The sequence below is a fragment of the Ambystoma mexicanum genome, chromosome 9 (assembly GCF_040938575.1).
Source record: "Ambystoma mexicanum isolate Mex_15411 chromosome 9, UKY_AmexF1_1, whole genome shotgun sequence".
NCBI lineage: Eukaryota > Metazoa > Chordata > Amphibia > Caudata > Ambystomatidae > Ambystoma > Ambystoma mexicanum.
In genome coordinates, this window is record NC_090931.1 from 823,275,892 (window position 1) to 823,300,479 (window position 24,588).

General features: G+C 43.2%; 1 protein-coding gene across 1 annotated transcript in view; it reads right to left on the reverse strand.

The window, feature by feature from the left end:
- Positions 1-1,264: 1,264 nt before the first annotated feature.
- The window catches only part of LOC138489746 (uncharacterized), a 109,860-nt gene continuing 86,536 nt past the window's right edge, over positions 1,265-24,588 (reverse strand). The window contains exon 2 of the mRNA XM_069617382.1: positions 1,265-2,242. Coding sequence (XP_069473483.1) covers positions 1,482-2,242 — 761 coding nt within the window. The 3' untranslated portion in view covers positions 1,265-1,481. The remainder of the gene's footprint in view (positions 2,243-24,588) is intronic.

Here is a 24,588-nt window from a genome sequence, read left to right on the forward strand (position 1 = left end):
TCTCAATTAGCGAGATACTTCTTGTAAAATAACCACAATATTTCCTAAATGAAATCAGAGGTGTTAGAAGTAATTCTATCATCCATTTCATGTGAACATTTGCAAAGACAACTACTGCAGTTTCTGAATTGTGTTGTGAACACTTTCAAAATCGTTTTGAATTAAGGAAGAACAGGATTTTAAGTGATTTCAATTTATTGTACATTGTAGTTTAGTAGATATCTTGGAAACACATATGCATTTAGGGGCAGTATGGACTGATGAGAAACAAATTCAGTTATAATATGTTAGTCTGCTGGTAATAATAGATGTCGTAGATGTAAACCCACTGGTAACTTGAAATTCTGGAATATGAGTGTTAGCCCAGGAAATGATACTAGAAATGGAGGGGTATAACCAAAGACAGCTAAATTGTTAAATGTAAATATTAATTTGTCTCAGCTTCTGGAATGTCATTGAATGGCAAACACAGACTGGATTATCACTGCTAAGCCGGCATCATTGGGAACGTGGTAGACCATGTACCCCTGGAGAGATTTTGAACTCTAGTATTGTTAAACATTTGTGCCTGAAGTGTTAAAATGTGAAATGTAATAGTATGTATGGCTCGAATGAAATGTATGTTTTTTTGTTTACTGATGGAGGAACCTAAACTGACTTCATTTCTCTGTGTAGTTGATTTAAGAACTGACATTGAAGATTGTTTTGGACATGTTTTGAACATATTCATTCCTAGTTGAATTTGATACAAAAAAGTAACTTCAGTGTGCAAATCTGTGAAAATGTATGAAATTGAATAATACATTATGATGAACTGGATTTAAAAAAGCAAGTCATAATCAAAGGAGCATTGCCTTCTTTTTTGTGAATGTATACGATAAAAAAGTGAAGGAAATCAATACGAATTATAGGAGTGTATCCAGAAGAGCTAAGCATGTAGAATTCCAGTGCTTGAGGATACACAGCAGACAGTATGTATTGACAGTGCATTATTGAATAGTTGCATTACTCGGCAGGCTCCCAGATTTTCTCAGAGGGGTCAGACTGGTTACCTAGTATGGGGATATGTCACACCCTGGAATTCCTAGTTTAATTGATTACAAATGACTTCTGAAGGGACCCATAGTCTGCCACTTGGCACTGTTACAAGGTTAAGTTCAGTTATTGTAGACTGTACCCGAGCCTTACAAAACACCCTTGATAATCATGCAAGATAATCATACACCATTCACAGCCCCGTTGCAATAAACATACGTTTCCAGCTAATGTTTCCAAAGTTTTTTATTGTGGGACATGACTTTGTTGATTTTCGTCTGTTTGCATCACTGCATTGTAATATCGAGGAATCTGCTCTCACTCAATTGATTTGGGTGGATTTGAAATACCTTTTCAGCAGAACTCACATCGTGAGGCACTCAAGGTTCAACTGTAGTTAAAAAATAAAATCTCTCCTCTTTGAAGTGATGTATATTTTAATGGTTTTAGCAGGACCTTGGAAGGGGTGGTGTCTTGGTGGATTCTTTGACTAACTTGGGGTGTTGGGCAGATTGCCATCCCTCTGCCTTAGTGGCCGATGTACCTGTTTCTTTCTCAATGTGTTCCTCACCCAGAAGACTCAAATCAAACATTTCGATGGCTTCCTCAAAGGTCAGAATAACAGGGCTCTTCTCCTTTGCATTTTGGCTGGGGTGTGCTTTGGGCTTGCTAGTGAGAGACGCATTTTCCAGTGTATGGCCGGGAAACTTCCCCAAATTCACTGATGTGGTCATCGAAGGTTCGTCTTGCAGGGTCTGAGCCAGGAGGTTAGCCTGCGGAACTCTTTGAACGAGTTGAAGATTATTGTTGCTCTGTAGAGATTTGTAGGGGTTCAGCTCATCCGAGATATGACCAGTTTGTGAAGGCTTGAGGGTGCTATGGCGTCGCTGAACCGGCGCACGCACATTTTCAAAATGGCGACAGGCTGTCTGTGCCGAACAAGAAAGATGATATTCGTCCCCAGGTGCACTGGAGCTTGGGTCTGATTCACTCAGCGGCAGAGGTTCCGTTACCTGAACATCCAGCATGCCAGAACAGCTGTTATATCGTGTTCTCTGTGTGTTCACCAAATCCTTTCCTGGACAGGTGGTGCCAGTGCTGCATGCCAGGTGTTGCTGCAAGTCAGAAGAGGCCTGCTTTTCCAGTGACCCATACTGGCTGTTGGCACAGGAGTCTGGGTAACAATGCGGAGGTTGCCAAGAAGCCCCTGGAAAGGCCAAGCAGACATTTAAGAATACTTTTCAAACAGTTCAGTTCTCCTACAGGAAAAAATGGCGATTTTGCAACATGGCTAACTCCTATGAAAACAGCACTGGAGTCGCAGTCGTAGCAAGAGTGCAGTGTAACCAACTATCGCTCTAATCTAGGAAAGTTCAAGAGGGTGGCAGGTGAGTGAGAGGGAAGAAAGTTATCTAATTGAGATTAAACAAGCCTTCTCTATCCTCTGGAAGGATAATGAAGGATACTACACACACCTCTTGCAGACCTATTGTGTAAGCAAAGGTTTTCATGTCCATGCCCAACCATAAACTGTATTTGTAGACCTCATCTTTATCCATTTGAAGTTCAAAGTACAATGGCCAAGGAATGATAAACCTCATCTAACTAAGAGAACCAGGATTGCACTACATGTACCTGCATCTCGGCTACCGTTCATATGCACACATTTGAACAGCAACATTGTTAAAATTCAAACCAGTACCAAGCCATCATTATTATTTGGATTTGATCCATTAGCAAAATCCTTAAAAACTGGGAAGGAAGCAACCCCCAGCTAGGATAACTGTTTACTGGTATGAATTCCAGGAATCCTCATTAGAAATTCACTTCACAACAAAGTTAGTCACAGATTTATTTTGGAGGCATCACTATCTCAGGGGACGGTGACATACATTACTGGCTGTCAATGTCACTCCTAAACATATTACGTGACCTGAGCTTCTGATTAGATGGACTATATGTTGTTGGGAGGGAATACAATATGCTGACCAAATGTGCCTGCTATTTGATTGAGGAGCAATAGACTTTAGGCATGCTCTTTTTGTACACCCTAAAAGGATGCAATCTAGCAGATCATTGCTGAAACCAATATTTCTGTACCATCGCATCTGTGCAGTGAAGGATGCTGTCCTTCTTTTGTACAAGGTGCAACTCCCAAGATTTCTTATTGTTTGTATAGATATTTTAACAATTTTATTTGTCATCTGTACAGTAATGTTACATATTTTGTAATTTAATGCTGCTTGTGTTTTACTACGTTATTAACATTTTATATCTGTACTTTGTTTGTAAACGTTTAAATAAAGATTAAATAAACAACAGAAAGTCACACAAATATTCTGCAGCAACATAGGAGCAAGCATCCAAAACACTTTGAAGATGCTGGCTTGGTTGGCCACTGCATTGGCAAATATGATTTATTCAGAACAAATAAGTATTAAATGGAAAGTAATAGGGTACCAACATTAAAACCATCAAACAGGCTTAAAAGATTGAAATTGATTAATTGACTTGTCTGGTTAATCTAAAAATTAAAAAAAAAGTGTACTTTTCATAGTCAGATGATTAAATAAGTGTTAGTAAAGAAACCACATACTCTTTTTGCTTCCAACAAAAATGAAAGCTTTTGTTGAAATTAGGGTGATAACCTACATCGGAATACTACCATTTGCAGTTTACTACCTATAAAAGGCAACTTAAACATGGATCATTTCCACTTGTGAGTTTACTAATACAAAAATGGTTTCCACCTCAGAAATAAATCTCTTCTTTCAAAGTCACATAGGAACTGTAATAGTAAGTAGGAGCTATGCCTCATTCAATGTAGCTTCCAACCTACACATCTGGCAAAACCGCAAGATCACTTAAACATCCTACTTCTGAACAGCAGTGTCTCATCAAGAGAAAGGATACAACAGTTCCCTGAGTGGAGAAAGTTTCTCATATAGTACAAATAAATGATATAGGTGTATTTTTATTTAAGACATCACACCTAAATTCTGCAATAGCGAACCTTTAAATATGGCTAAATTGGCTTTGCCATCAGAAGAGCACTTTTTAGGGTGGCTTATAATGTTGGTCTACATGACCAATGAGTCTACATGAAACTTTACATAAAATATAGACCTGACTGAATGAAAGTGGGATGTTTGATGTGGTTTCTTTTAGGGGGGCAAAATTATGAGGGGAACCCAACATTTCCAAAATCCAGATAGACTTGAATGGGAAAAGGGTTTGCCCGTGGCTATGCCGAACCGCTGGATGGATTTGCACCAAACATATTTGAGGAGCGGCAGCCTTGTCTCGATGTGTGCTTTTGCAAATTTGGTGGTAATTCATCCAGCAGATTTTTGAAAAGTCTCCAAAAGCAGGTAACAAATGGAGTGATATGTCGGGCCGTTGCACGTTTTCACTTCCTGATTCAGTGTCTGTGGATGTGTCTGGTCCAGTCGGGGAGCCACGTAACCTTCATGGACATCATGCAAAGACACTGATTTGTTGACTGAGAAATGTGATGATTGTCAAAAATGTTGAAATGGTAGCCATGTTGGGTTTGCGACTTCTGCCGGTGGTCCACAGCCATTGCTGTAAGGAAAATGTTTAAAAACACATGCTTAAACTAGTGTTCCACATGAAAGAATCATTGGGGAGCTGGAGGTGGGTAGGTTGGTGCAGAATATTTGTTGTACAGGCCAGGGAAAGAAAACAGCAACAGTCATTCTACTGTGTTTGTGGGATCACTCTTCTGGGGCCTGGGGCCTAAATACCTTCAACTCTCTCTTCCTAAATATCTTCCTTCCCGAGCCCTACGCTCATCCATCTCCAACTCCCTCAGGGTCAGCCGCTTCTCGAAGCAACGAGCTGGGGGTAGATCTCTCTCCGCGGAAGGGGCCTCCCTCTGGAACAGCCTTCCTGCCTCCCTGAAACTTGAGGAGAACCATCTCCGGTTCCGGAAGCACCTCAAAACCTTCCTCTTCACTTCTGCTTTCTCTCTCCCTCTCCCCTGCTAAATTCTTCACCAAAACTGCACTGATTCTGCAACTGGGCCACTCTCATCGACCTCGGTCCTGGGCACAGTCACTCTTCACTTGCACTGCCTCCCTGGCAACCCCTGCACTGCGGGACTGTCTCTGTATCACTACAGTCCCCCCCCCAGCACTTGTCTGCACTTACCTTGCACTTGCCACCAGCTGGCCCTATTTATTTATTATTTTATTTCTATTCTACTTATTTGTACTGCACTCCCCCCTCCCCCTTGCACTTTTTCCCTTCCCCCTACCCCTGCACTTGCGCGGTCTGAATGACACCTGGCCTAGTAGGATCGTTGTCTGTCTTCCCCTTGTTCCCCCCTCCCTGCCTCGTCGCGCCTTGAAACACTTGTGTATAGGCGCGTTACAAATGCCATATCATCATATCATCATCATCATGTCCGTGGACAACAGCATTTTTGGATATCTGAAATACTACCTTATAGTCCTCTTAAATCCTGAGGTGAGGGGAGGGATGATGAGGGTGGTGTGGAATATGTGTATCAAAGGCAAAAAAGGGTTTTCATTTTTTTCTACGTCCAGGGGCACAAAAACCTTTGTGTACTACATTCTACATTTCGTTGACATGCATATATTACTGTAGTCAGACGATGCACCACTTGTGGTTATTTCATTTATGTGTATTAATTCTTTCATTTACATGCATTTTCTTACATATGAAAAAACGTGATCTTTAGCTGGTCTAGAACGTTGAGATGGGGTTATGCTTTGTTCCTGCAATTCACCATAAGTAGTATCTATCGATATATCAGCACGGGCAGTGAATGTTCTTCCTTCTTTAGCAGGAGAGCCAGTATCCTAGTCAAAAGGAAGTTTGTATATGTGATTTGTACTAGGGTGGACTTTTTATATTTAATATGTGAATACTATTGGCCATTCCCTGGTGGTTGGTAATAGGTAAAGGTTGTGATTGAGGAAGAACCGAGCAGGTATGCTGAAAGTATAAAAGAGCACTTTGCAGTTAAGTCACCTGGGACTGGTTTGTGTTTCTTGGTTTAGGATGTGGATTATGTTATAATTAGGGCTAGGGAAAAGTGGGTTCAGGGTGTGGCTGCATGCAGGTTCTGTGCATTCTTTTACTTGGAAAACACAAAAGATCAGTACAGGTCTGGAGTGCACAGAGAATTACTGTTTCTCAGACAAAGTTTTTCTTTTTTTAGAAAAATTAATTTAATTGAATGTAATACCAAATGTTTTTATATTAGATAAAACATATGTGGTGTGGTGCAAGCTCTATTACAAATGTATGTGTATTGTGTGTTTATGTTTTATTCTTAATATGCTTTTTCTAATATAAAAAATCATTTGGTATTACATTCAATTGAATTAAGTTTTCTTAAAAAGAAAACCTTTGTCTGAGAAACAGTAATTCTTTTTTTTTTTGCTTTTGATGCCACTTTGGTCAGGTCCATGTTGGGATACTCTGTAGCTCGGCCCCTCCTTCTTGTTCTGCATTCTTTCACTTGGGTCTGTTGTTGGTGTGGGTTTTGTTATAATTAGGGACACTTTGGTCAGGCCACGGGACCTCTTTTGTCTGTCCTTCTGATGCAATGTGCGCTGTGAATTAACATTGGAATAGTAAGTCTGCAGCCAGGTATAGGCAGATAGGAGTCTGATCTTCTTTGGGAATGGTGATGCATTGTTTGGCGTCTTTGTACATTTTGAATCTCTAGGTGCAGTAGTGTTTGCTGTGTATGAACATTTTAAAATTCTATCTGAGGTTTTAGAGGCTAAGAAGGGGTGCATTATTATTTGGGAAGGATATGAACTCATTGGTATTTTTTGTGCATTTTTAAGGTCTCAGCCTAGTGTTAACTGGCACTGATTAAGATCACATGATGAAGGTTTTGGGTGGAGGGTTTACTTATTTTTTAAGACATGCTATGCTATAGACGAAAAGTAATTCAGCGATAACTTTATTTACATTAAGCCTGGATTTTTTCATTTGTGAACAATATTATTTTGATGTTTTACGCGCTTTGAGTACTTTGGAAAAGATCAATATGGTTTGTGGAAAAAGAAGCATCAGAGCTGTACATATATCTTCCATGGCAAATTGAAACATATTCAGTATCAAATAAAAAATATGACTTTACAAATGAATTATCATTTGTGGATGTTTGTCATTCACCATGCGTTGATACATTAGTAACACTTGATTCACTTCATGCTATGAACTAGGTACTATAGCACTAGCGTTAATAAGACTAAGGTCATGTAAGGTACTAAGCTACTTCACACATATGTCTATGAATCCACACGTGTCCAACTACACAAACAGTATTCTTGTTCTGCTTGATAATGTAAGCAATGCAGAAATTATCATTTATTTTTTTCTGATTTCAATTTCTACTCCCCCTGAAGAACACATGATTGTCCCCCCTGCTGACCGCAGACACAGACTAGTGTCCACGAGCATCGACAGACAGTCCTCATTTTGGGCATAGTGTGATACATTCATGCTAGAATGCCCAGATGAAATGTGTGATCCAGCCGCGATGAACCATATGTGTCCACAGACATCGGCCGAGGGGGAAATGTGATTTCTTTTTCTCTTTCTACTTACTCTGATTGGCTTCATTCAAGCAGCTACAGAGTTCTCTACCAAACAGACACACAGAGTCTCAAACTAACATTCTCATTTCAGCGTCACAGTTCAGATGTATCCATGAAATCTGAGAGTGGGTGTGTCCTGTGAATGAGAGGCTCCTGCCCTACAAGCTGCTTTTCCAAACCTGCATAGCTTTACTCTTCAGGATCTACAGCCATCACATGTTATGTTTAAAAATGTATTTTGAAAAATTATCAGGCATGTTACAATACTGCAGTAGATATTAGACGCATGTAAAAATGCACAATATACTAGTAGCATTGCTTGTATTTACTGTTTAAAAGAGTAATTTTTTTAAATGATAAACTGTGAATTCTAATACAATAGTGTGTTTATGCTTAAAATACACATTGATTTAGGAAATAGATGCATGCATTTGAACAATGCCTGTAAATAGTTGTTTTTATTACAGACTAGTTGTGGCATTACTACTAAACTGCAATAAGCAAATGACATCACTAATCCAGTGTAATCTCTTTTTATGCTTCGGTTGTGATATCACAATGGCTGTTCTTGAGCCAGCACAGAACACAATTTCAGCTGCAAGTCCTGTACTTAATAACAGCTGTAACAAGGTTTTTACATTTTGTTTTTTGTAAAATAGCTTCCTGTGAGAAAGGACTATAAACTTGAAGGTGGACACCCTCTGTAGAAATCAATCGAATTAGTGGGTGGAACACCTTGAAATGTGCGGTCTGCAGAGGTGGAGGATGCAAAAACACAAGAAAAGTTAACAAATATTGATTGTAAAATAACTATGTCAGAGTTTACAATACTGCGGCTGGTTATATGCTCTGGGAAATGGAACAGGGTTTGAAATTGTTGGGAGGTGGGATTTCACTGCTGCTTCAAGCCTAGGCAAGTCTGTTTGCCATATCACAAACAGTTACCAAGATTTACTTTTAGTTTTCCTAGCTAACTGATGGAATAAAAGTACATCTATGTGATATTAAGTTTGTGTGTTTGTGAGTGTGTGTAAAGAAGCACTAGGACACACATCTAGAATACATGTAAAGCATAATGAGCAGAAAGTTAGAGCATGCATTGTATGTTGAATTTAGATTCATGGTATACAGTCAGACAATGTATGTAATTTTTGCATTAGCCACGCTGGATGGGTGTCATTGTGGTATGATATTGGCAATCATGCTATGCTGTTTCTGAAGAGGAGTGTGTCTAGAGTGTCATGAATTCAATGCATCAAATTATTTCTAACTAAAATAAGGAAGGAGGCTCAGTGGCGGTTACAAAAGGAGATGATTGGGAAAGCATAACATGTTAATAAATAGGGAATGTGACATGAAAGCTTCATCAAACCTTTTATCATTTATCTGTTTTGTGAATTATTGGGGAATTTTTGGAGGAATTCTTGTGTATAGGCGCGTTATAAATGCCATATCATATCATATAATTTGTATGTATATTTTTTAGAGTGATATATATCATTAGCACATGGGTCAGGCGTGACCCATGTGCTAATGATATATAGGGTTGCTTAGATCACAGGCTGAATGTTATGATCCAAGCCTGTTTTATGAAGAAATTGACAGCTAATTGTATACCTGCCCTGCCATCTTTCCACTCATTACCCACTGACCTGAGATTTCTATGATAAATCCTATGGAGTCCTCACAAAGACCCTACCTGAAGTCTCCTCCTAGGTGGCCAGGGAAGGCAGATGCCTCATGATCCTGAGGGTGGTATTAGGCAGAGGATCACCTGGGAGCAGAAGGGCCTAGGGGGAACAGGAGGACTCTTTTGGGTTGATCCCGATTAACTATGGAAGTATTCTTGGTTTATGAGAGAAAGTTGTGTTGACCTCTTTGTCACAAGTGGAAAGAGGAAAACCTCACTGAACATTGTTGAACTGTTGGTTGAATTCAAGTTGGACCTTTTGTTGTCAAGTTGAACCAAAAGAACTTAATTGCAACTTTGTTACAGGACATAATTTCGGTATCCTTTTGGAACTGTTGAATAGAATGCTGCTTGAATATGGGAAATGGGAATTCACCCAAATTATAAGGAAAGACAGTTATCGGGTTGTGAACATAACTGTAATATTTGTTATATATGAACTGCCACATATTACCTTGTTGAGTTAGTGTATGTACAAGTGTGAGGGACAGAAAGCTTTTGTTAGAGGGTTTCTTTTAGTTTATTTTTGGCAGGGAAACCCTTGTCCGGGTAGTGATAGTGAGACGTTCATCCAGCCTTTTGTATTAATACAATGGCATCTTTTGAAATATCTTCACAAAGTTATCCACTTCACATTTCAGGCCCATCACATATGGTGTCAGAAGCAGGCTGTGAATCAGTTGATACAAAATAGGGATTGTAGGAAGAATGTAGGCTCTGCATTTCAACATCCAGACTCTGCATTTCATCCTTCACATTTTAGCAAAGGTTTGAATTTTAACTAGGGCCAAGGGTCTGAGACTCATAGATGGACTCAAGAGTATGAGATTCAGGCTGAATCTAAATAGATGCCAATGCACAGAACACATGCTAGAAAATGATCAGTTTGCTCCACGATGCTATGTTAATGGGCTGGGTTGCACTAAAAAATGAAATTGACATGAAACTAACATACTAATTTACCCAAACCCATTTAACATATAACTCCCATAATAACATGTAGTGCAAATCAATTCATTATATAAACTGGCTGCAGGTTCATGGGAATGCATGATGCCCTGGAAATTGAAAACTTTAAACATGCTGGATTGAAGCTGCGCTGTTTTGTAAGATGAGGAATGTGAAGATCCGTTCTGCCTAAGACAGTGCATTGTCTTGTGGCAGGAAACACAAGAGGGATGTAACAAGTTCTCTTCAGCCATGCAGTTTGTGTTTTGGGCAAAGGCACAGAGGAATTCACATGCTATTTTAGTGGAATGATCTTGTCAAGGGGAGGTGCTTTATGAGTGACACAGGGTTTGAGAAAAAGGTTTGAGGCAGAGAGGGCTGGGCATTGCATCCACTCAATGACAAAGGAGGCAGAAGTGCTGGAAGGAAGAGAGCACTGGTTCCTGGGCAGACTGTCTTCAGGGATGAGGATATCTCTTTCCTTGGTTGGGAGTCCTTAGAAGAGCTGCAGTCGAGCAACCTTATCTGTGATTGACCCTGGGTCACTGCCAAGATGAGTCAGGGAATATCGCCAACAGACCTAGGTAATTATGCTGTTAATTGAGGGGCGTGTGAAGTGGTTGTTTGATACTATGTAGCATAGTTTATATAATTCAGTTCATTTTTAGACACTGCACTAGTAAAATAATTCTACGCGCATGTAAAACTGTTGCTGTTATTCAGAGTGTTTTTTTCCTGCCATGTCATTCTGTGTCCCTTTCAGAATTCTAGTTTATGATAAAGAACAATCATTTGTAAAGGTAATTTAGTTTCAGTCTATTTCTTCTGCATTCAATCTCATTGATTTATAATGCGTAGAGAGATAAATGTGCGGTAAGAAAAATTTCAAAGCAAAGTCAGCCACAGTAATTTGTTTTACTTAGAGAGGCTGAATTAGTTTTTTATTTCATTTGCATCTTTAATGTTTAACACAGCCAAAAGGGCATAATAGTGATATCATAGATAAAATATCACAGGAGTGTATGAGCCAATGATTCGGACTGTACTATGTCCAGCATTTTTTATCGTTAGTGACCCTGGTGAAATAATTATTAGGCAGTGTTCTGAAATTAGTCTCACAACTATATAAATACCCCAAAATGTTGACCACAATATAGTACCACCATAGAAAAATACCACAACATACTATGAGATACTAAATACAACCCAAAGAATCTCCTACAGATTTGGTGCGTTGGATGGGAAACTTAAAAATATATACTGGGCATGGCCTTGCAACCTAAAGCATAACCATATTGTGTACTTATTCATTGAATTAGTGCTGTGAGGTAGTGCAGTACTGTGTGCTCACTTGACTCTCGTTATAGTGTCATTGGCAATAGTGCCGCCATGTCACAGATTCAGGCTGAGTTTTCTGAATTGTCAGATTACCTCGAGACAAAGCTTTTTGTGACAATATGGAAAGACAGGATTACCACAGAGGTGGAAAAGGAAACATTTGAAGGTATTTTTGAAGAAGGAAGCATTGTGCAAGTGTGTCTCCTTAGGTTATTCGGAGCGACAGAATGCACAGAGGAGAAAAACTGGATCATCAGACTGTGCTCAAAACATGGTTTCTGCTACACAGATACATAAAGATGCAATGGAAAGACAGTTAAGCAGCACATTACAGCACAGCTTGGACAATGAATGTGTTCAGGTGCAGCAATTCAAAGCAGAATTAAATCAGAGGGAGCTAGACACGGAACTAAAAGCCAAATGTAGTGATCTTGCTACTCAATTGGCTCAGGGAGAGAAACAACTAAATGAGATTGAGCAGGAATTAACCCATTTAAAAGCAATATTGGATGATATAAGACAATATAAAGATGTTGCAGTTGCTGATGCAGGGAGAAAAATAAAGAACTCCATGTTATAGAACAGGAGATATTTAAATTACTGGAAGAAAATGAAAAAAAGCCAAAGCACTTCATCATTGTGTGGGATGTTTTTACCCATGCATCCAAGCCCTACAATAAAACTGTGCAGTACTGGCATGGAAAACATCATGATGGCCAGAACTCCCCAGAGAGTGCACAGGGAAAACATGAAGAATAGGCTGCCACCCATTTTTGCCTATGTTGTGAGCACAGGAGGACACTGCCTAAAACTACCAGTGGGCTACACACACAGTAGCCCAAAATCATTGGGAATGGCAATGCTGATTGCCAAAAAAGCAACTCAGAACTGTGGGGAATTCATTTTCTTAATCCCAAAAATGGTTGCATTACCAGTACTCACCACTATCAGAAAGCCGGCGTTTTAAAACCATCAGACTTTTGTGTAAAACTGAACAAATGAAACAAAACCAGACCAAGGAAAGACTTGCTAAGAGGTGGATACAATGTAAAACTATATTCTGAAATGGCTTGAAGGAAGTAATTATTTAATGTATAGGTAAAAATTGTCGGTTTGATTTGAATGTAGAAAACTGGGAACAAAAAGTGACATTTAGCTGAAACCTGGCTTAATGAAACTGGATTCTGCCTGACAACTACCCCCGACAGGAGTTGAAACTGGATCAACAGCTGTGTTCCCTGCCAGGCCTGGCTGCATCCTGAGGTCACATGGCCCTGTTGATTGAAAGGGGAGTGGCAGCTGGGGACTACAGGGAGTTGAACAAAGGCCTGTCCTGGACTCAGGCAAATGTTATATTGGGGGCGTCGTAAAAGTGGCTTCCTCTTAGGGGAAACTGGGAGCGGCAGTGCCTCTGCTAGCAGCTGAGCTTGGGGGAAGTGGATAAACCAGTTATTCCACCCTGTGATGTGGGAAGCCACACCCCTTTTTGACCAGGGCATAATTTTAAAAAGATAGATAACTCATAGTCCATACTTGTCAGAATTATATAAGTAATATCATTATTTTTGTGATTTTTCTGTGAACATTTTGAGAGGCGTTAGGACCCTGTGGTGTATTCTGGGGGGTTGCTAGCGGAAAATAGGGTCTCACTCCAAATGTCTGCATGTTAAAAATCTGACACTTCATCAATTAATGTCCATACTCCTTGCGCACATGTGTGTAATTTTGGGTTAATGTCCGATATTGCAAAACCAGTTAAAAAGCGCAAAATGTTGTCATTTTTTAATGCAAGCCCCCAGGAAGAACAGAGGCGGACAAGCATGGACCATAAGGAATATATAATGTGCACATGTAGTTTCAACAAATTGTATATCTGGGAAGGATGTATTTGAATCAAATATAGATTTGTGGGCAAACTGACCAGGGGAGGATCCTCTGACCCATAAACAGACTTCATCATGCTGACAATCCATTTCCTTCCCCCAATCATGGGAGAGGGGAGAATTGAGCCAATGACAAGTAGAGAGGGGCAGGCCTAGCTAGGTCCAGGCACACACCCATTTTCAAAACACATAAAAAGAGACTGCTGGGACAGGTAGAGAGATTCAATTCCATTTGCTGCGGAGCATGCTGACCGACGACTTCACATCCAGACTTCAAATCCATCAATCTCCAAAGACCAGAACTTTACTTCAGAACTTAAAGCAAGGGCCTAAACCCACAAACTGAGAACTCTTCTCAGCAGGCCTCAGCAACCTTAAAATCATTTGCAAACTATTCCACATCCGGGCAAGCTGTTTGAATTCTTTTGCCAAGAACAATTGCCAGAGACCAGTCCAGAGATCCAGAGTGACCCAGACCGCTGTGAGCAGAACCAGAAAGCTGACCCAGATCACTGTGAAGTGCCGAGACCAGAACCGGAGTCCAGTCCAAAAGCTGACCAGATCCGTGGCAGGCCTATTTCAAACTTATATTGTGAGTACCTAGCAGAACTGTGCAGAACCAATCTCTTAGTTAAAATAATCTAATCCAAACTATTTTAACCTAAGTAGAACTGCCTCCTAGAAATCGTATCATCTGTCATTTTTAAAGCTGCACAACTGTCACCTGTCAATTCTGCAGCTGCAAGCTGTCACCTGTCATTTTGAGTTTACTTTAAATCCGAAAAACGACCTTTACAAAATCGTTCATATCTCTGGAACAGTTTGTCCTAGGAACTTGGTTTAATTTTCCTCTAAAAGCTTAGAATCTCAGCTTTCCAACGAACCTAGAACCGACTTGCTTATACTTTTGCCGTAATCACGATTCAGGCACTCGCAAATTTTGCCGCGATTTGCGATTTGGCCTGATTTCTTTACCTGTAAAAAGATAGCAGCTTTTTGCTTTCCTCTGCTAAAAATGTGTTTGCCTCTTAATAACCATCCCTGAATCATTGCTAAAGTGAGCCCGAGCTCATCCCAAGTATCTCTCACTCACCCTGAACCTCCTAAAGGGAATAAAAGCATTTTCAGCATATTTCTCAGTTTATTGCCACCACATTCAAAGCACTTGGGCCTGTGTTTTAAAACTCATACCGGTTTTCTCTAAGCTTGCTGGGGTGGGAATTGAATTTCATATTGTATTTGATTGCATTCCTGAGAACTGTGTGTGTTACTTCCATCTCCTTCCATTTCTTACATTGCATGGGGGAGGCGGGTGAATTGCCAGAGAAAAAGTGATTATCTTATATTTTGCTAAAATCATATCAAGTATTTCTGTACTGCATTTTATTCCTCATTGCTTTCCCCTTGAAATCATAAAAGTATTTTCACTGCCTTATCCATCCTACACCAACTCTTCATTGATTATAAAGAAGTGTGCTAGTGTCAGATTACCCATTGTTGATTAACATTATATTTATAAGGGTGATATTGATTATTAATTATTATAAAAGCGTGGTATCTATATTTTGTTTTGTGTTATGTAGGGGTAGTCATCCAGAACTCATGAACTGGACATAAAGATATATCAATAAGAGTTTCCATTCAGTATCCCAGACTAAGCATTGACTTAGCTGTAGTGTTGAATTGAATCCTCTTACAAATTGGGGGCTCGAGCCAGGATATTCTGGGTTAGATTTACCATTTGTGCAGATTAATACAGTGTGCCAGCTGACCAGATACACATATCCGGTCGGATCACCACGCTGTGTTACGCTGTAAAGCACTCCTCAAAGGAACGCTCTAAGGAAACGGTCTGTTTTGCAAAAATAAAATACAAACTTCTGTAAGTCAGGAAGGAATTCAAATTCCAGAATGACGACACTGGTAGACATCAAAATAGCCAGAGAGCACTTCTTACATAAGCTATTTGTGAGAGGTGAGTGGACTCATCAGGACCAAACGGTCTGGTTGCAGGCAATCGCGCAACAGGTCACTGAAACAGGGTCAGATATATGCAGAGATCCGGGTCCCCTACATGTGGCCCTGAGTGAACTATATATGGCCCCTAAAGCCAAAGATGAACATAATAAGATTGCCAGGATAGCGGCATATTTGTACCTATATATGGGAGCTATCCAGGACAAATGTGCTGAAGGCCAAGATCTGGCAAATAGGCAACAGATGGCGTTAGAGAAGGCCCAATCTGATCTGGACTCTTCTGAGCAGAGGCTGCTCAGGAGCCAGGAGTCAGAAAAGGACAGCAAACGGTACATCACTAAAATAAAGGAGGATATGGATGTGCTGCAACAGGAAAAGGCGGACCAGGATACCAGATTTCTGCCCTTGCAGAAGGAGTATCAAGAAGGTTTGGACTCCCTACTGCAGAGCCAGAAAAAGCTGGAGCAACAATTAGATTTCAATAGGGCATGTGCCGAGCAGGTAGTCACCCTGCAAAGCCACCTAGATAGGGAGAAGGCAGAGAGCAATAAATTGATTTTGAAAGACCTGGATACCCAGGCAGAGTTTGACCAGGAGCGCCAGAAAGCTGGTGCCTTCCAAAGGCAAAGGGACGACCTGGCAGCACAGATGCAGGCTCTTAGTCAGGAAAGGGATACCTTAGGCCAGGAAGTCTGCCACTTAAAAAGGAAAATGGAAGAAAATCACCTGGCCCTCCAGGGACTGGTTGACCTCCAAAAAGAACACCAGAACTTGTTAGAGCACACCAGGAGGGTGGAGGATGCTCTGGCAAGAAAGGAGCAGGCCAATAGCGACACAGCTCAGGAGGTAACCCTCCTGCAGCAAAGACAGGCCCAGTACTCCAGGACCAATCAGGAGGCACAGAGAGAGAATGAGGCTCTCTGCCAGCACAATGATAGGCTCCAGCAACAGGTAGCCATGCAGGAGAGACTGCTAGAGTCTAGTAAGGCCTTAACTGAGGAACTGAAAGCGCAGGCTCTTGCATTGCAACAGGGAGGAGGGGTTGATAAAGACGAGGTGCGCTGGGAAAGGGAAACGCCTGAGCATAACCTCAGGAGCCCTGGTACCAGAGGCCTTCATCTCTCCCAGTCCCTGGACACTGCCACCCCCATGTCCCCTCGTGCACATGAGCCCAGTGCCACGGAGACGGCAGATTACTATCCAGCTAGAAGTATGGGGCTCATAGGCCAGTACCTCCCAGGAATGGATGGGCGGGCATCCGGGTATGCGCACCCAGGCACAGTGCAATTTAGTGGGGAACCCCAGGAGAGTAGCCCATTAAGGGCATCCTGAAAACCTCTGCCCAGTTAGGTCAGTGGGGGGGGGGTACCCATCAAATCCTGGCAGCAAGGAGGGATCTGAAGACTCCTCTGAGCATTACAGGACACAGGAGACCAGGTCCCCACATTCTGCCAGCCATTCACAGGCTCGCAGAATCCGGGAAAACCTGGAGGATCAGACGGGCACCTCTGGGAGCAGTGCTTCTGAGTCAGAGGATGAATGGACCAGGGTTACCCGAACCAAAAAGGCCAATAAGGCAAAAAGGGCCTTGCTTAAGGACCCATTGAAACAAATAAAGGCAATCAGGAGTGTCATCACTCCTTATCATAAGAACGCCAAGCATTCCATTTGGGAACACTTGGAGCTCTATGAGCAAATGATGGAGACTTTCCATTTGAAGGACAGCAGTAGCTGCATCCAGTACGTCAAATGGACATTCTCCCCAGAATAGTGCAGTTTCTTTGCGGGGCTGGAGGACCAAAATCATTTAAGATGGTCCACCTATGAGGCGGCCATCTTGAAACATTTTTCTGTTCACAGAAATCCTCAAGAGGCTCGCAAGGCAGCCTACAATTTGCAATTTGGGGGGGGGATCAGGCCCCACAAGAGTTTGTGCAAGAATTAAAACGTGCTTTTGCGCAGACCACCAGAAGGGTGCGCACGGATAGCAGAGAATTTATCAGTACGTTTTTCCATGCCTTACCCAAATACATAATGACCCAGCTCGTGAGAGATTTTCATGTGAAAAGATCTTTAGACTGGGTCATTGAACAGGCTACCCGGATCTATGAGGTGCAGAAGCCTATCGAAAATAAAAATAACGCGCCGAAAAACCCCAAAACCAACAGCACCCCTGCTGCTGCCAAGGTGGCAGAGGTAAAGGTTGCCCCCGTTTTAGTTTTGGAGATGGGGGGGCCTAAAAACCTGCCTGCACCAAATAATTCACAGCCCAGAAGGCCCTTGGGCCAGTCACAGACAGGGAGTCGAGGAGGTAGTCCCACAAATGGGGTCCCCCGCTCCCCTGACTATGTAAGTCCTCGTTACAAGGGAAACCGACCAATCCTGGGTTATGTTTGGACTCCTCCAGCCCAAGTGGGGGGGATCCAGCCAAGCACCTGACCCGGGGAACTTCCCTCCTAACTTCCCCCAGGAGGGCAGAAATTCTCCAAATCCTGGGCAGAACTTTTTCCCCAGGTATCCACCCAATTTCCAGCCCCAAAATCATCCATCCTTCTTTCCCCAATTCCCTGAGCCCAGACAACCTAATCCGGGAGAGGGGAGGCCAAGGGTGGAGGGGTACCAAAATCTTCCCAACCAGGTGTACTACCAGAGAAGGGATAGCTACCCTTCCCGGGATCAGCCCAGGGGAGCAAATAGAGCCCCATATCAGCCTGAGCGGGTTTCACAACTTGAGCGCCAGGTCCAAAATATGGCACGAGATCTGGGTCACATACTGAGGGCTCAACAGAACCCTCAGATGAGCATGCCACCGCAGAATGCCCAAACTCTGGACCGGGTGCTCCAGAACAATGATGGGGGCAGCACCCCGATAACCCACCGGCTCCCAGGGAGGAGGCACAAGGGGAAGAGGGGTGTAAAGCCTTGGAGGAAGCCTTCTTCCCAACTTGTAAACAGCCTCTGGAAAACCAGGAACCGGAAACAAAATCCCCTACCCCTGAAAGCCTGCCTCCCAAGGAGCAGAGGGGGGGTAGGAGAAACAAAGGACCCAAACAGATCCACTTTGTGGAGGAGGTACAGGTCGTCCAATTTGAGGGAGAGAGATCCTCAGAAGATCCTGGGAAAAGGATCTTCTCCTTCAGAGATGGGGGAACTCCTCCCAAGGAAAAATGGGTCCCATGGGATGCCAATTCAGACTGGGGAGATGTGGAGACTGAGCTACCGCCGCCCATCATCTCATCCCAGAACCGACAATACCAAAATCCTGTGGATCAAACCCATCCTGAGGACTGCCTCCAAAAAGGGGGGGGTGGCCCAGAACCTGAAACCATTTCCAGTTGCCAACTTTTTCTTTCAGATTCCCCAGGCTCTCCACAGAATTCTGCCCAAATCTCTTCGCTAGCAATGTCCAAAACCAGAAAGTTAGCCCACCAGTTGTCCAAAAATGTGCATTATCTGTGCCCCCTTGAGGAGAAGGAGGGAAGATACTATGCCCTGGTACAAGTGCAGGGGCAGGGTACAATTTTGGCACTGATGGACACTGGATCCCAAGCTACCCTTCTGTCCAAAAGGGCCTTTGAGGAACTAAATGCAGGAAGGGGGGAGAATTACCAAATTCCTCTCACCTCTCTTCCTGGACAACTGCAGAACTTTGACGGGAAGGAAATTCCCGTTGAGGGGACTGCAGACTTGGATATAGTAGTGACTCCAGAGGGCACCCCTTGTTTACTAGGGAATGACCTCCTGAGAAGGTTGTCACCCCTAATAGATTGCGTAAACAAGGTCCTCTGGACCCAGACTAGCCGACCAATAAAATTAAAACAGAGTGTCAACCATGTTAGTTTAAATGGCACCTGCCACATGGTTGAACAAAAATCTGACCAAGTAGAATTTCACTTCCAGAACAACGAAATTCCAGACGTGACAGTAATAGCAGTAGGACAACAGACTGGTGATGGGGGGTCCTCTCTATTTCTGAAAATCAACCTTCCTTCCAGTTTAAGGTGGTATTCCACACTGGAAGGAAACACCCTGAAATTCTTTACTAATCCACAATCAGAAACTCCCACTCCTATAGTCCAGAAAGATGTGAAATCAGCTCAGAGCTTGCCTGATATTCAGCAAATTGGAGAGCAGTTGTTCATCCCTGTCCAGTTAAATGATGGGAAGGACTCTGTTCTCGCTCGAGTGTGTGTGAACAACGGTAAGAGCTTCATCAGCGAAGCCATGTTCCGCCAACTCCCAAAAGATCCAGCCATTCCCACATTCAAACTGATAGACAAATGGGAAATGGACCTGGAAGTACCTAATTCCAAACATCTCCTGCCAAGGTGTATGCTCAAAATCTCCATTGGCAACAAGAGCATAGTCCATAATTGTTGGGTTGTGCGAGACGTCACTGCCGCCTTTTACTTAGGCAGTGACATTCTCAATCGCTTTGCCATTAGTTTGGACCTAATAAACTTCAAAGCTTGGTCCCGATTAGCGGATAATCCCATGGGCTTTGATGATCCAGAAAAAGCATTTAGGTCAGCTCAATTGCTACCTTATGCAGTTGAAATTCAGATCAAAGAGGAAGTCACCATCCCAGAAAGGACCCGACAATTCTCCCTGGAAGTAAAAGTTAAAAGAGGACAAAAATTGCAAAACCCTGATGCTTATATACATCTAAATGCTTCTCTCCAACAGCAAGGGTTGGGGTAAACCCAACTCCATTAGTCAACATAGAACATGACACCATTCCAATAGAGGTGGATAACAGCGACTTAAAGAGTGTTACTCTAGCCGCAAGCACCATTATTGGAATGGCGGTTGATGACCGACATTTCTCCATTGATCTAGGAAATGAACTGTTAGGACCAATCCCCAAGGACTGTTTGGACAGTGACAGTGATGACAAAACAAAACCAGACAGGATCTTCACCAGGCATGGGGGGAACTTCCTGGTGTACACTTCTTGCCCTTACGGTAAGGAAGATGTGACTTGTGACTTCAGGAGGGATGAGGTGATTTTCCAGGTCCATGAGGGCTGCCTTTCCCACCGGAAGCCTCCCGTCCAAATCAGCACTCTGACCAGGGACTTCTCCACCCAGCTGGAGGAGGCCGCTGACATAGCCAAACCAGAAGTCTTTCCAGGCTTCAGGCAGATGGTGGAAGAGAGAGTCAACCTAGCTGATGCCTGTGTGACTCTGGAACAGAAGCAAAAGTTGAAACAAGTTTTCTTGGATTTCCAAGATCTCTTTGCGGTAGACTCATATGACTGTGGTCGCACCGACATCCACACCACAACAATTCCCACGGACCCTGGAATGACCCCAGTGTTTGTGAAGCAATATCGCTTGCCTCTCGCATCCATGGAGTCCCTTACTGAAATAATTAAGAACCTAGAGTCCCGGGGAATAATCCGACCAGTCCACAGCACTTTCAATAATCCGGTGCTGGGAATATTGAAGCCAAACGGCCAGTGGAGACTCTGCGCCGACCTTAGGGAGCTCAACAAACGGGTCCATACTTCCCGATGGCCTCTGCCCTACATTGACCAAGGGCTGGCCCAGATTCAGGGGTCACAGGTATTCACAGCAATAGACCTGACCAATGGATTCTGGACCGTGCCTGTCAGTAGGGAGGACCAATACAAACTGGCTTTTACCTTTGGGGGCCAGCAGTACACATGGACCCGGACTCCCTTCGGATACCTCAACTCCGGCAATGAATTCAACATTTTCCTACATAAGGCCATGCCGGACCTGGGTGCGAGGGGTAACCTGGCTTATGTAGATGATGTCCTCATCAAAAGTTCATCTGTGGAGGAACACATAGCGGAGATCCGTTATGTTCTGACACAGTTGAGGGCCGCCGGAGCAAACCTTTCCTTTCAGAAAGCACAGTGGTGTAGAACCCGTGTTAATTTCTTGGGGCATGAGATTACTCCTCAGGGTCTCTGTCCCCAAGAAAAGAAAGTGGAAGCACTCCAGAAACTTGAAGACCCCACAACTCTGCGGGAACTAAGGAGCCTCCTTGGACTGACTAATTACAGCAGAAAGTTCATTGAAGGCTACGCAGAGATCACTAGACCCCTGATTCATCTCTTGAAGGGGGGGGTCAAGTGGGAATGGGGTCCAGAACAATCCGAGGCGGTAAGACAACTCAAAAGAAGCCTCTCACAAGCGCCTTGCCTATCTTACCCTGTCAGAAACAAGGAGTTCTTCTTGGAGACGGGGTTCTCTAATACGTGCTTGACCGCAGTATTATACCAAAAGCATGACAAGGTCAATAAAGTAATCTCCTATGCGAGCAAAACATTATCCTCCGTGGAGGTAAATTCAACGATTGTGAGAAGGCACTCCTGGCAACGGTGTGGGCATTGAAGAATTACCGCCCGTTTATCCAGGGGGAACACATCATAGTGGAGACTCCACACCAGCCTCTGCAATATCTCCAAAGTGACAGAATCCTGGCCGGAAATGTGAGTAATTCCCGAATTACTTCCTGGATTCTGTCAATGCAAGGCTTTCCTGTGGAGGTCAGATATGGCCAAAACAAGAAGAGTCCCCTCGCGCAAGGTCTGGCTGACTTGCATGATTGTGCCAGAGAAAACTGTCTCCAGGACGAAAGTCTAAAAATCAAGGACAACATGGAGGCATACCTTAATTCCCCACACAAAGTCTTTGAAGAAGACAAGTGTGAGGGATTGCCCACTGTCTATGCGGATGGATGCTCTTACCATGTTGACAACGACGGGGAGAAAGAACTGGTGGCTGGCGTACGGAATGCATGGGTGAAGGAGTTCCCAGAACCCTCCGCTGGATACAAAATTGGTCCCCGAAGTAGTCAGGTGGCAGAATTGATGGCTGTGCATCAGGCCATACTCACTGATGTCCAGCATCAACTCCACGAACTGGTCATAATCACAGATTCGGATTATGTACGGAACGGGTTTGTGGAGCACCTGGTTAACTGAAAAACCAGAGGCATGTTATGCGCTAATAACAAACCCCTGAAACATGGGAAGTTAATCCAAAATATTGATGATCTGGTCACATCGAATGGGATGACCATCTACTGGAAAAAGATCAAGGGTCATTCCAAAGTAGAGGGACCAGACAAAACTGGAAATGACTTAGCTGATCAGCTGGCCAAAACCGGGGCCATCCAAGGGGATCTAATCGAAATGGAGTCCCTGTTGGGGGAAATTCAGGTCACCGCTATCACTAGGTCCCAGACAAATGCTCACAATGATCTTTCAACTGCACAATGGAGTAAGATTTAATTACAGCTCAGAAGGGGGATCCAATTATTGGTAAGTTTTACCAACACCTTGAGGACTCTGAGAACTTTCCCCTGACGGATACCGATTACATTGGGAAAGAGGACCTAAGAGTGTTGATGAAATGTCCAAAAATGTTCCGAATCCAAGACGGTTTGTTGGTAAGGAAATCCCAAGCTGGGCATGATCAGTGGGTGGTTCCTACCTCATTCCGAAGCCTGATGTTAAGTCACGCCCATGATGCGGCCACCGCCGGTCATAGGGGGTTTCACACAACACTGGAAATCTTAAGAGAGGTTGCATACTGGCCACACATGGGGCAGGACCTCGACCAATACTTGAAGGGGTGTCTTGTGTGTGCACAATTTCAGCCATCATCCCTCACACACCGTGCGCCTCTCCAAAAGAGGGGGATGACACTGCCATGGTCAGATTTGCAAAACGACTTTGTAGGCCCTGTGATTCGCTCGTCTAGAGGAAACAAGTACATGTTGACCGTTACATGCTTGTTTACCAAGTGGGTGGAATGTCTCCCAGCCCCAAACTGCAAGGCAGAAACAGCAGCTGCCCTGATGATTAACCACATCTTTTCCCGTTTTGGTCTACCTCAAAGGATTGAGTCAGACAGAGGTAGCCACTTCACCAGTGAAGTAATGACGAAGATGTGGGAGATACTGGGGGTCAAAAGAAAGCTACATATTGCTTACAGGCCAGCTTCTTCTGGAGTAGTGGAGAGATATAACCGAACCATTGTGAGCATCTTAAAAAAGTTTGTGGCAGATTCTGGGCCAAGTTGGGATATCCGATTACCTCTGGTCCTAATGGCCATCAGATCTACCCCTTCATCTGCAACCAAAATGTCACCATTTGAGTTGATGACTGGACGCAAGATGGTGCTTCCCCAGCATTTGCTCTACAGAACCCAAGAGCAAACGTTGATAAATGCCTCCACAACTCATGAGTATGTGGAGAATTTAAGGAAACACCTTCAGCATGCTTTTGCCTATGCTCAGCGGAATCTAGAAAGATCAGCCGAGAGCATGAAGACCCACTATGATTTAAAAACTACCCGAAAGGAATATAAGGTGGGTGATCGGGTCTATCTATACAATTTCCAAAGGAACCAGGCCAAACAGCGAAAATTCTTGCCTACATGGACAGGATCGTTTGAAATTATAGACAAGATCTCCCCTGTTGCCTATAAAATCTGCATCCCCAAAGGCAGTCTGGCAGAAGGGGAAGACAAGTGGGTCCATATTAACCAGCTAAAGTGTTGCCATCCCAGGCACACTTTGCAGCAACTGGAGGAGTCCTCTGCAATACCAGAGGGGACCTCTCCAGATTAATTCAGTTCCAACCCTAAAATATCCCACATATAGTCTCTAAAATATTATACTCTTGTAAGCCACTGTCTTTGAATGATAACTTGTATCTCAAAAGTAAAATGTTAGGTATGTTAAAGTATAAAGTGTATATGTCTGCCACACCATTAGTAGTGATGGAAAAATGTCTACAAATAGGTATTTCCGCTTTTCCTTTGTCGTTCTAGGAGAAAGAAAACCTGGAGACTGGCAAAGGAGGATGATCCAGAGACCGGGAGCAGAGACCCAAGGGGCCCGGGGTACCGCCCAATCCTCCCATCAAGACCAGCAAGGAGAACTGATTGATCGACTGGAGGGAGGAAAAGATGCTGAACTGTGCCACCTATGGAATTGGAAGAAGAGGAGGTGAACATCCCAGATCTTGCGAGTTCCATCAGTGAAAGGACAGAATGGCCATCGCAAGAGGGGGGCTTGTGGGATGTTTTTACCCATGCATCCAAGCCCTACAATAAAACTGTGCAGTTGT